The following is a 12,600-nucleotide window of genomic DNA, read 5'->3' on the forward strand; positions in this document are numbered from 1 at the left end:
TTACGGGAGGCTTTTATGGAGAAATTTGGAAGTGCTGGTAAAGAAGTTGTTGAACAATTGGCATCTGGTTGTTTTATTCACTTCAAGAGAAGTGTGAAACGGATGGTAAAGGTTATCCCAGTTGAAGAAGCTGTACGGACGAGAGTGGAAGGTTTGGCCAGTGATATTGAGAAGTTTAGGTCTGAGAAAGCAATAACAACCATTCTTGATGCAATTGAACTTTATTGTCCAGGTGTGAAGTCGTGGTGTGATTGGTGGCGGCAGTCGCATATTGTTAAATTGTTACTTGCAACAAGTGCTGTGGAGAATAATCTACCAAGAAACACCAACGTCCAAGAAGTGTTAAATGCTACAGGAGTACCCACTTATGATGGTAATGCAATCGTAGAAATTGAAATGATGCTCCGAGAGGATGTTACAGGCGTCATTAAATTATTGGGCCTGAATGAAAATGTGCCACTTTCATATGCTGACAACACCAAGCAAGGAAGGAAGAAGAGAAACGAGAAGAGAAAAAGAGCCGACCCTTTCGATTCCAGGCCTGCTGACACAGTGTCAAGAGGCTTGATTCCAACAAACACCGCTCCTATTGACGCTCTTGAAAACTTTTTAGAAGGATTGAAAACAGACCAACGCACAGCATTGGAAGAGTTCGCCGGTCAGGAAGCTGATGATGTAATTGAAGACGAAGATTTTCAAGAAGTGGGAGATGGTGAAATTGTTGAAGTGACGTCGGAAGAAGAAGAAAAAGTCGAAGAACCAAAGGCAAAGAAGAAAAAAGGAGCAACAACTCGAACAACATCCCGTAAGAGCAAAATTATTACAGATTCAGAATCTGAGTACTCATCATCATCTTCAAATGACGTGTTGGACGAAGTGGATGATGGTTGTACAGCGAGAACTGATCAAATTGTGACCCGAAGCTCTCAAGCAATTTCTTTTGAGCCAGGTCGCTCCTTTGCATTTCACATTGAGCAAGCCACGAAGTTCGGTCGCAAATCTGCTAATTTTTAATAAATAATTAAAAAAAATAAATCGGACAAGTGCTGATGATATTTGGCACTCAAGTGTCAGGTGCTGTTTGCATTTGGCACTCCAGTGTTAAGTGCTATTTGTATCTCCTTTTTGGGACTACGTGCCATTGCAAACGGCACTAAAGTGTAAGGTGTAAGGTGCTAAAAGGTATGTCCTCGAGGTCGTCGTGGGTTCAATTGCCGCCAATACAAAGTTTTTGTCTGCTGGCGAACAACATGTTGTTTGTTGAGTTTTTAGCGATGATGATGAGGAAGGAGGAAGTAATGCTTGACTAGATGTGGTGGAAGATTGGTTGTTGTTGAGAGCGGTTCCAGAGAGAGATTGTGCAGATGTGGCCACGAGTGGCGAATCATTGTTGCTGTTGGGATATTTGCTGCTGTCAGATGACATTTCTTGGTCTTGCATTTTTTTATTTGGCAGGAGGTAATTTTCAAAATGGAAATTGTGCCGCTATGAGAATGAATCAGGAGATGCAAAGACGAAGCATGAACGCAATTCCTTGTCCTCGTACGTGTGTGGGTCTTTGTTTTTGTGATAAATTACAGCTTGTTGCACGCAGTCTCGAACACCAAAGGTCTCCAAAAGACCACGCAAAGCCTCCCGTTTTGTTAATCCGATTTGGTCATGATGAAATTCATGGCATCGCACGTTGAAGGTCTCTAAATCAATTACTCCATCACCAATTTAAATAATAATTAAAATAAATTAAATTTATTGATTGTTGCAAGGATTTTTTAACGTTTTAAATTTATCAGCAAAAACTGCAAATCCTTTTCCCGCATTATTTATAAACGAATAAACACAATCTAAACTTTCACGCAGTGCTTGAATTTGCTGTTTCATCTCTGCATTTTCTTTTCGCAACCTCTCAAGCTCATATGCAATCACATCGTTGTTCAAGTTCGGTATCGGAGGAGGAGACGATGGTTGTTGTTCAAACATCTCTTCAATTTCCGCAAAATCATCAGTAATATCTACAGTGCTTGATGATGATTGGGATCTAATGTTGTTAATTGAAAGACAATGAAGACATCAACATACTTACACTGCAAAACTTTGGACATCATCGCAAGATATTTCGCTAATTTTTCGTTTGGGAGGTTGATTGTTGCATTTGGGTTGAATGTGATCTTTGATTTGTCCTACAATCGCGGAAAGGAATTGGGGACCGTTTAGACCGGTAGTTTCTTGTGCTGCTTTGGCTACGTGTGTCCATTTTGAATTGGAAGATGGTTTCAAGGATGCATCATTTTTGAACTGCGTCTTCTCTTGTTTTTTCTTTCATTCTCTTCTCGCTGAGCTGTTGCTGCTTCCTTTTTGCGTTTTTTTTTGACTGAACAGTCCTCTTTAGTACAACTTCCATCGCAGGGCGGGTTTGTACACTTTGCTCGGTTGTGGCCTTTCTGATGGCATCCGCTGCAATAGCAAGAATAGGAATTGTTAGTTGTGTTAGGTGTAGAGGGAGTAAAATTATAAACAAACGTAGATTGTTGAGAATTTGAAAAAGGTGGTACTTGAGAATTGTTCATTGGTGTATTACTGGTGTTGCTTTGCGTAAATGTTGTTGATTGTTTTTGAGGTGTGTTTGTTGGATATATAATTTGATTGTCAATGGCTGGATAAACATTCAAACCACCAAAGTCAGTAACAAATGCTACTTGTGATTGAGTGGCCATTTTTTTTTAGATTTTATTAAATTTTGATTTTTAGTTTAACGGTTGTTTATGGCGCCACTTTGTGAAAAATTCACATGACAACACACGAAAGTAGAAGCAAACCAAGGAAGCGAGTTGTGGTTGGTTACTACCACAGCAAGAAGGTAATGGTGGCAGGCCTGAAAATATTCTCTTTCAGACAGGTTGCAAAAGCTTGGGGATGCTCACCAAGCACTGTGTTTTATTGGAAAAACAGAATTGAAGAAAACGTGCAAGCTAATGTTGGTGGTGTTCGTCAATTCAAGTATGATTTAAAGGACGTGGTAAAGGCAGTACTTATTGTGAACAAAGTGTCAATGGTAAAACCATTGTCTACACTGGATGAATATGTAAATGAATTACAAAAACATGGTTACGATTACAGCACCACATGGGTGAGTCGAGTGTTGAAGCAACTAGGTAATTCTTTCAAGAATGCTTGTTATAAGAGCAGATTGAAATATACACCAGAAAACATCACAAAGTACATCCATTACGTTTGTGGTATGGCAGAGCTTCTTGAAAAAGTGCCGGTGTATCGTCTGAAATTCCTTGATGAAAGTAGTTTCGTGAGCAGAAATTTGTATCGGAAAAGAGGAGTTGCTCCTATTGGTTGTAGATTGATAGTTGTGAACAACACAAAGCCATTAGATTATTCGTGTAGTCGTTGCTTGTTTTGTTGTAGTTTTCTTGCCATGTCTCGTTTTGTGATGGTCTCTTCTCTCTTGTTTTGTAATTCTCTGCTTCACATCTCACGTTTTGTCAGTAAAATGGCCCGCGCTTCTTGTTTTGTGATGGTCTCTTCTCTGCACATGCTTGTTTTGTGAGTTTCACAGGTCACACGTTCTGTTTTTGTGCTCGTAATGTTGGCGCTGTCAACATTTATATTTCTTACATGCTCGTCATTACTTTTTCTGTGCACGTCAAACGAAAAATTTCCTTTGCTAGAGGCTTGTGTGGTCTTTTGGAGACCTTTGGTGTTCGAGACTGCGTGCAACAAGCTGTATTTGAATCAAACTGGAACAACAACAGCAAGAAGTCTGTAAAAGGAACTGAGTGAACAAAGAAAGTTTCGATTGGAGCTTCTATTTCTTTTAAATTGGAAAGGTTGTCATGTTCTCATACATTCTTTTTCATGAGCAGGTACTCTTTAACATTCAATTGTAATCATCTAATTTTGATTGGATTTTTATTTGCCACATGTAATTAACTCGTGAAGTTTACGCGCAAAAAACTAAAGGAACGCTTTGTTGCTTGCCCGTTTTCCAAGAATAGCTAGTTCACTTTCAGAAATGCTTTACATATTATGGCAGCGGTCTTGGCCGAGTGGTCTTAAGGCGTTTGACTTGAAATCAAATGGGGCGACCCGCGCAGGTTCGAGTCCTGCAGACCGCGAATTCTTTTTTCTTATCGGTCTAAAGTTATCAGGTGTTCTGCATTGACTCAACTCTACAATTGTAGAACTGAATGGCTTTTAGGTGAATGCCAATTCAACTTCAAAAAAATGCTGAAACATCAAATATTGGCTCCCTCTTCGGCCATGACCCGCAGCAAATTGTTGAATGGGTCGAAGTATACACATCATCATCATACATTTTTGAACAATTCTAATAATCATTTGTGGTTGGGTAACGAAAGTTTTTGTTATCGGAATACTGCCAAGAATTTTCATATAAATTTATGGAATGGGTACTCATCAAGTTCCCAGTATGAAGGAGGTGGACTCTATGGTTCAGCAATGACCAAAAAAACAACAATTAAATCATCATCACCCGTTACTTCTAAGAAAGTTTATGAACGCAAAAACACTCCGATCATTACACTCAACAGAGAGAATGAAGAAGACGAATTGAAAAATTTGGGAGATTTATCGGATAGGGAAAAGTTGCACAAACATTTGGGATTATCATCGGTACCAACAAATATCGCTCCGCATCAACGTGAAGCTCTGGAAATGGCAATGGGTGAGCTTATAGCACAAGACAAGACAGAATCTGCAACAAACAGGCAAAAGCAGAGGAAGAGAGCTGCTCCTACAAGTAAAGCGAGAGACGAAGAAATTATCAAACAAAAACTTGAATCTACAAGGAGACCAGAAGAGGTATCTTCCTCACCACAAATAGATAGGCAACACCTCTCATTGATGGAAGCACCCAACCAGACCCTTCAAGAACGATTTTCAAAGAAACCTTCCAAATCCCTAACACCAACAGAACTTGCAGAGAAAACACTAGATACTCACAAATTTGATCCAGACAAGCCAGAGACACTTGTTCCATTCAAGTCTCCAAGATTAATCAAATTGTGGAAAGAAGGAAAAATTGTGCCAGAGAATATTCGAAACAGATTACGATTTGAAGAAACTCCAGACGGATTATTCGATATTTATTTTACTGATGATCGTAGTTTTACCAAGTTGACCACAGCGCTTTTAACTCCAACCAGTACCTTTTTACAGCTTGAAAAATTGAAAATGTTATCCGAAGAGACAGATCCAGAATTATTTTTCAAATCCAAACCTCTCACTCTCAAAAACTTTAATTATCTTATTCGATGTCAAGCCATTCAGGGTAAATTAGAATTTGCTGAAAAAACCTTTGAAAAGTTGAAAAATCTGGGACCTTCCAAGTCTGAACTCGAATTAATCATACAGAAACGAAAAGCATCACTATTGAGTGATAATAGCCACATGAATGACGAATTGTACTTGATTCCAACTGAGCACACATTTTGTGCTGTCATGCAAGCATGTGCTGCACAAGGAGAATACAAAAAAGCATATGGATACCTTCGAGAAATGCAACATGAATATCAAATTAGTCCCAATGTGGTTCCCTATAGTATTGTCGTTCACGCCATGGTCAAGGCAGGCAAGCTCGATGAAGCTTTCCAAATGGTAGAGTTGATGCGTTCTCATAACCTTCCAACCGATACAGTCCTCCACACAGATCTCATCAAAGGCTGTATTGATAAGGGAGACGTAGAGAGAGCATGGAATCATTACATGGCCATGGGAATGGTGTATGGTGTTCCTCATGATGAAGTCACTCTCACTGTCATGATCGATGCATGTGCCATTAAGGGACAAGCTGAGAAAGCAATGATGCTCTTTAGAAGATTGGAAGAACAAATGATGGCTGAGCCATCGGAGGCAACTTTCAATTCTATCATTAAGGCATTCTCGAAACGAAAGGATCTTCGCCACAAAGCATTCGAAATGGCCGATCGAATGGAAGTGCAAGGTTACAAGCCTGATATTTACACGATCAATTCATTGATTAATGCATGTGCCGACGACGGAGATGTTTCCAAAATGAAAAAAGTTTTGAAAAAGATGAAAGATTGTGGTATCAAACCAACAGAACACACCTACGTTTCTGTCCTAAGTTGCTACAGTGTTGCTCAACAAGTGAAAGGAAATAGTAATCTCACAAAAGAACAAAATCAAAATATTGTTGACGCCTTAGCAGTTTTCGAAAAGATGAAAGAAAGTAATTTACCTGTGAATAACTATTCAATGAATGCATTGCTTGGAGTTTTTACAAACGCACTTCGGATTACACGAGCAGAAGAATTCTTTGCAAGGACCTACCAAGAGCATCAACTCGTTCCAGACAGTATTTCCTATGCACTGTTAGTGAGGATGTATTGTAGGGCGAAACGAACAGAAAAAGCAATGGCTCTTTTTGATGAAATGAAAGAAAAAGGAATAATACCCACATACCAAGCATACAAGCACATGGTGTTCAAGCTCGTCGATGAAGGTTATGTTGAAAAAGCACGTGATTATTTACGACAAATGTTCGAAGTTGGTGGTTTCAAGTTATCACCAAGTGACATTATCAAATACAAGAGCCGAGTTGCAGGTGCTGCTCGATTGATTAAGGAACGAAAACAAGAAGAGAATGTTGACGAGTATATCAAGACATTTGTGGATTTGGTAGACTATGATTTGGATAAGAAAGACAAAATGGTAGAAGCAACACCAAACACGCCAGCTCAAGCCTTAGCAAAATCCATCACCTCTTTCAAGTAAAAGTTGCTTTCAATATATTTGAATACAACAACAACACGTGCAGTCAGACTTTGTCGAACAAGTTCTTTTCACGTCCAGCTTGGACAATCAAAGTGAACTGGGTTTAGAAAATTGAAGTCTCATCATCTCGTTCCGTGTGTCATTTTCACGACATCCAACTGTTCTATCAAACACTCACAAGAGCGAGACTTTGGAAATTGCATCCGTTCAAATTATGGGTTAACCAAAACTCAAAACGACACCTAAAAAAATGAAGAAAACAACTTTTGTTCGAAAAGGAGCATCCCTTCAAAAACAACTCCCTCTCGGAACGAAGCCTTCCGTGCACAATGGACAATTGTTGGTATCATCAGGACTTCATGATTTGGATGGAATTATTGGAGGAGGATTTCCATTGGGAAGCTTGGTCTTGATTGAAGAGGATCGTTTTAGTGAATATTGCCAACATTTGATGAGGTATTTCCTATCGGAAGGAATGACCAATAGACATTCCATAGCGTGTGGATTATTTAATCAGATACAATATTCTGCAGGTGTGAGTTCATTATCAAGTGGTAGTGGTAATGGAGGACATGGAACCGAAGTATTATCCAGTCTCCATCCGTCACTCTCCTCGTATTTTGCTTTTAATTATTCTCGATACAAGGCTGAATTAGAAGAAAAGGAACAAGAGAAGGATCAATCTCTGACAAATTCTTTGAATAGTTCCACTTCTTCGAATGCTACATCCAAATTGTCAACTCCAAGCGAATCATCACAAAATTCCGAGATTAGCACAACAACATCAACAACTAACACACCCAACAGTATTATGGACCGATTGAATAGAAAAATTGGAGCTACTTCTTTTTCATCAAGTACTTCTGTTACCGCAACCTCTCACACACAACCTTCGACGACACAAGATTCCACAAATAGTGAACTTAAAATTGCATGGAGGTATCAAGACTATGTAGAACAGCAAATGAAATTGAAACAACAACGATCTTCAACCTCTGCAAGTGCATCCTCAGGAGAAAAGAGTGGAGTGGTTGGTACAGTGTTGTGCAGCGAATATGATTTGAGTAAGACCATGCAACCTGAAATTATCAAAGCCAATTTAGATGGGCTTCATGTTCTGTTTGAAAAGGATGAAATTTTTGATGAGAAAATTGGTGTGTTTTATGATGAATTATTGCGAAAAATTGCCAAAATAATTTCTGCAAGTAAGACACACTACACAAATGCTGCCAACACGAGTAATGAAATTTCGAGTAGAGCTGTTGTTAGAATTGGTCTGCAATCACTGGGTTCCCTATTCTATAGTGGTGATGACAGCAAGACAACTCAATTCCGATACATGCTCAAATTTTTGTCACAACTCAAAGCTCTTCTTCGTTCCAGCCTTTCCGTTTGTGTTTGTACAATTCCTAAGGCTTCCATTAATTCAGTTTCACCTTCCCTTCTTAATGAACTCGAACAATTGTCAGATTTATCACTCTCCATTGATAGTTTTACAGGAGCTGGCCTAGACGTGAGCGAATGGGAATTTAAGGAATATAGTGGACTCTTTTATATCAAGAAGTTATTCAAGATGAATTCACTGACATATAATTTCACACCAGAAACTCTCAATTATGCATTCAAGCTCAAGAAACGAAAAATGTACATTGAAAAATTACATTTACCGCCTGAAGAGACTCGAGAAGCTTCAAATCCTGATCGACCAAAATTCAAAGCATCCAACGAAGTTGAAAGACACAAATTACAAGTAGAACGAGTGATAAAATCGATTCCATCCATGAATTCTGCCAGTGACTCTTCCAATCTTGCAACATCATCGGATGATCATGTTTTTGGATGTGCCTCACAGTCGAGCGTCTCTGGCAACAATCCTCTCGACTTTTGAAAATAAGACTGAAATAAACTTTATCCTCTGCAGATAACAAATATTTGCGTAATTGTTTGCAGAACCGCCAAATTTAACCGATCCACAATTCAAAAAAAATTGGATCGATTAACCAAACACCTCTATGGACAAGCATGTTTTACACACTTCGGAACCAACTATTTCGTTAGAGGACTTGCTAGAGGGATATACTCAAGAGGAAAGAAGAAAATTTGTTAACCGCACATGTGTTTTCAAAAACAGTCTGTTCTGGCAAGGCTACCCAGCCGAAATGATTAAGCACGAAGATGGTTTTTATTTTCTTCTCCGTAAGGAGGCAATAGATCTCATGGAATACATTGACCAAGTGGAAACAGACAGTCCTAGGTATGTTTCAATCATAAGATTGAATGCCAATATTCATGAAATTCTAATTAGAATATCCGATCTTGGAAAGGCTCTCTTTGGTTCTCCTGGTACTGGAAAATCTTCATTACTTTTTTTCATTTCCAATTATTGCCACAAAAAAGGATGGGTTGTCTTGTATTGGCTGTTTGGTTCTAATTCAATATCAGAAAGATATGTTTCACATTTCTTGAAAGATAATCCAACCTACACTTTCAACCCTTCCTCGAGCAGAATTGCTCAAATTCAAGAGCTTCTCAAAACACTCTATTCGCAACATGAATCAAGAGTTCTTGTTGCTATAGATCAATGGAATGTCTTTTTAACAAACTTGAGAACTCAAAAGAATACAATGCTGCTGGAATATTTCAACACATTTCAGACAAGTGGTGATTTAACAAACGGTGTCTTTATTGGTGCTCTGTCCTCTCAATCATTTTTTGGATTGCCACTCGATGTTTTTCCTGATGCCTCAAAACAGTCATCTGGAATTGTAATCTCACCATACACCTCCAACGAGTTCAAGGCTCACATGGATTTGGCAATTCATTGTAAAATGATAAAATCACCTCCCTCACTGGAACAACTTGCTGATTATCAATTCGAAACTGGAGGGATTCCAAGACTACTTTTATGGATGCTTTCGTCAAAAGAGAATTTCAATAATAAGGTTAAAGATTATTATATTCAGAGAATGAAGAAATTTATTGAACGGTATGAATTAACTTCCCCAAATAATTCGAAAGCAAGGAATTTTTCTTTCCAAGATATTTCAGTTAGTGTATACTTGAACAAGAGCATCATTTGCTCTGCAACCTCAATAACACCATGGTTAGAGTCAGGCCTTTTGGTCAAGATGTCAAACCCTGAAGAGGATACTGAATTGGATAGCTTTGATGCACCTTGCCCCATAGCAAGAAGTGCCATCTATGCGTGCTTAACATGTGTTCAGGATTGTACTTCCTTGATACAGTTTCTTATCACAGACAAACAAACCAAACGAAGAGCTTTGGAGTTGCTTTTTTTAAAACCTTTCACCAATGCAACTCATAGCTCACCTGTGTCAATGCTCCTTAAGAGTATAGACGGCGTTAGTTGTGACATTGAGGTTACGAAGATTGTACATCAACAACGCCCACATAGAGGGGTCTATCAACTCCAAAAGATTACCCGAGGAACACTTATGATTTGTCATGACGATCATCAGTTAATAGATTTCTATGCATACAACTTGGATGGTTCGCATGTTTTCATTCATGTTTCTCACATGTCTTATACTCAATACTGTAATGGAGACAAACAAAATTTGAGACTGCTTTGGGAAGATATCGTAAAGAAAAAACGAAAGAAGCATGAAGTCAATGCAGAGGATGAACGTCCACCAATAACCCACTCTAATCGAATGAAAATGGAAAATGGTGAAGTGACAGTGTGTGACTTCTATCGTTTGTGCTCTGGATGCAAGAAAACTGCTAAATTAACGAAAAAAGATAGAATTGTTTATCTCACAACATCTGATGTTGCACCAAGCAAAAAGCTGGACCGTCATGTTATAATTTGTAACTTTGAACAAAATGCATCAAAATTCTCTGTTGCACCGGAATTTATTAGAAATGCAAATAGTGATGACGACGAAATGTCAGGTAATTTGGAATCAGGGGAATCACAAGCTCAGGAAGAGATAGATTCAACTGAACCTTTTATGGCAAACAAGACACCAAAAAATAGGTAATTTCATTCTGTACTAGGTGAAACAATATCAGCTGGACAATTACCACTTCGAGAAAATATCATTTCACAATAATCAACGAGATAATCCATCAACGACTCGAGGAAAACCATCAAAAATTTCAACAAGCACCCTCTTGGATTTTGATTGAACCAAATTCATGTTTTTTAGTGTGGCTCACAGCAGAACATCTCTGACAACAATCCGCTTGGTGGCTCGATAAGTTGTAGATACGAATGAACCATCTTTCCATTACAACTATCATGAAAAACCATTTAGCCGTTTTCGCTGATTTTCACACGTTTATAAAGTCTCAGCCTACCATTTCGCACCTCAGGCCATTCCTAAAAACTTCACGTCACCAAGAATGGTAAGAAATCATTGGTCTTGACATCTCATCACAAAAAAATATGGCCCACACATCGTTCCATCTCAGAAACCTTGTTGCTCTCCTGCTGCTGATGATCTTATTGGTCGTCACTCATGTGCTTGCCTTCTCTCAAGAAGAAACTGTTCACATACCCGTGGTTGCTTTTTCTATTACAAATTTCACACGTGATGATGAAATGGGTCATATCATGATTCCGTCCGCACAACAAACTACTGAAGCCATGGCCTCCTTCCAACAACCAAGACAATCTTGTTCTTGTCCTACTTGCAATTGCAATGTGGATCCTGTTTGTCCAAAATCCATACCAGCTAGTACCTATGTGGTGGCCTCATCGATTACATGCTCTTCCGATCAAGCTCCTGGCATTGGTTTGGTCAATATCATTGATACCAACAACAATGGCTTTACCTATTATTTGGTTGATGAAAATAACAAGAACAAGGCTGTCAGTAATCAACAATTTTCCTATTCGACGTATAAGAGTATTCCAAGCGGTACGGCTCAAGTTTCCTGCATCAGTGATCCTTATCCAGCCTTTCGTTTTCAGGACCCAGTTGGCATGTACATGTTAGTTCGTTCTTCCAATGCTGTCTTTAGTTCTGCCATTCGATTCAATGTTCAAATGAGTTGTGTCACTCCTCCTTACACTTCTTCATACACCTATCATCAAAATGGAAGAGTTTACCTTGGAAAATCAATCACCATGTATACTGAATTGAGAAATCGATTAGGTAATGCTGATGATTGGCAACAAGGTACTTTACAATGTACCAATTGTCAATCCGGCTCATCCTCAAGTACAGGCATTGTAAACGGTAAAGGAAGTGTGACCTATACACCAACGAGTACTGGATACATGACTCTGTCATTGACATATACTCCAAATGCTGGAATTTATGGATCGTCACAATCATTCAATTCTCCTTCTTTTTATGTGTATCAAATTGGACAATATGGTTCGATCACAGTTCCATCCAATTCATTCAAGACAGGATATAATTTTACAGTCCAATATCAAATTAGAGATTCTGACAATAGTATCACACCCGAATTAGATCCTCGTCTCGTGAAAGTGGAGTCCTTTTATAGCAATTTGAATACTGTGAATAATGACATTAGTTGTGTAATTACTTCGACCTCAGGAAGTGCAAGTGTTGAATGTATGCCAAAAGTTGCGGATCGATGGTACATCTTGACACTTTCGTACAATGGAAAGCTACTTGCTACGAGCTCAAATTTCAATACCGTATTTGGTAGAGCTGTGAATGGTGCTTGTGGTATTAATTTTGGAAGTTTTGGATGGTTGATGGTCGTCAGTTTGATCCTCGTATTAGCGAATTCTTGTAATCTTCTTTTTTAATAAAGAGCGTTTGAAACAGGTCTTCCAACAAGTGCTTTCATACCTTGTCTCTCTCATTGACTTATTTTTGTTGTGCTCATCGT

General features: G+C 38.7%; 7 protein-coding genes across 7 annotated transcripts; 5 read left to right on the plus strand and 2 right to left on the minus strand.

Moving 5' to 3' along the window:
* Window positions 1-15: 15 nt before the first annotated feature.
* On the plus strand, window positions 16-1,014 carry C9374_010615 (uncharacterized protein; the record flags this gene model as incomplete). The annotated part of the gene is made up of 1 exon (XM_044686179.1): window positions 16-1,014. The coding sequence occupies one exon, from the start codon at window positions 16-18 to the stop codon at window positions 1,012-1,014; it is 999 nt and encodes a 332-aa protein (XP_044543770.1).
* Window positions 1,015-1,131: 117 nt separating this feature from the next.
* Window positions 1,132-1,440, minus strand: C9374_010616 (uncharacterized protein; the record flags this gene model as incomplete). Its single annotated transcript, XM_044686180.1, has 1 exon — window positions 1,132-1,440. The coding sequence occupies one exon, from the start codon at window positions 1,438-1,440 to the stop codon at window positions 1,132-1,134; it is 309 nt and encodes a 102-aa protein (XP_044543771.1).
* Window positions 1,441-1,746: 306 nt separating this feature from the next.
* Window positions 1,747-2,711, minus strand: C9374_010617 (uncharacterized protein; the record flags this gene model as incomplete). The annotated part of the gene is made up of 3 exons (XM_044686181.1): window positions 1,747-2,035; window positions 2,081-2,237; window positions 2,294-2,711. The coding sequence occupies 3 exons, from the start codon at window positions 2,709-2,711 to the stop codon at window positions 1,747-1,749; spliced, it is 864 nt and encodes a 287-aa protein (XP_044543772.1).
* Window positions 2,712-4,233: 1,522 nt separating this feature from the next.
* On the plus strand, window positions 4,234-6,765 carry C9374_010618 (uncharacterized protein; the record flags this gene model as incomplete). Its single annotated transcript, XM_044686182.1, has 1 exon — window positions 4,234-6,765. The coding sequence occupies one exon, from the start codon at window positions 4,234-4,236 to the stop codon at window positions 6,763-6,765; it is 2,532 nt and encodes an 843-aa protein (XP_044543773.1).
* Window positions 6,766-7,015: 250 nt separating this feature from the next.
* Window positions 7,016-8,653, plus strand: C9374_010619 (uncharacterized protein; the record flags this gene model as incomplete). Its single annotated transcript, XM_044686183.1, has 1 exon — window positions 7,016-8,653. The coding sequence occupies one exon, from the start codon at window positions 7,016-7,018 to the stop codon at window positions 8,651-8,653; it is 1,638 nt and encodes a 545-aa protein (XP_044543774.1).
* Window positions 8,654-8,777: 124 nt separating this feature from the next.
* C9374_010620 (uncharacterized protein) lies at window positions 8,778-10,769 on the plus strand (the record flags this gene model as incomplete). The annotated part of the gene is made up of 2 exons (XM_044686185.1): window positions 8,778-9,019; window positions 9,071-10,769. 2 exons carry the CDS (start codon window positions 8,778-8,780, stop codon window positions 10,767-10,769), a joined length of 1,941 nt encoding a protein of 646 aa, XP_044543775.1.
* A 407-nt stretch (window positions 10,770-11,176) lies between these two features.
* Window positions 11,177-12,517, plus strand: C9374_010621 (uncharacterized protein; the record flags this gene model as incomplete). The annotated part of the gene is made up of 1 exon (XM_044686186.1): window positions 11,177-12,517. The coding sequence occupies one exon, from the start codon at window positions 11,177-11,179 to the stop codon at window positions 12,515-12,517; it is 1,341 nt and encodes a 446-aa protein (XP_044543776.1).
* Between the last annotated feature and the right edge of the window lie 83 nt (window positions 12,518-12,600).

This window comes from Naegleria lovaniensis, assembly GCF_003324165.1.
Source record: "Naegleria lovaniensis strain ATCC 30569 chromosome Unknown tig044, whole genome shotgun sequence".
NCBI classification, from domain to species: domain Eukaryota; phylum Heterolobosea; class Eutetramitea; order Acrasida; family Naegleriidae; genus Naegleria; species Naegleria lovaniensis.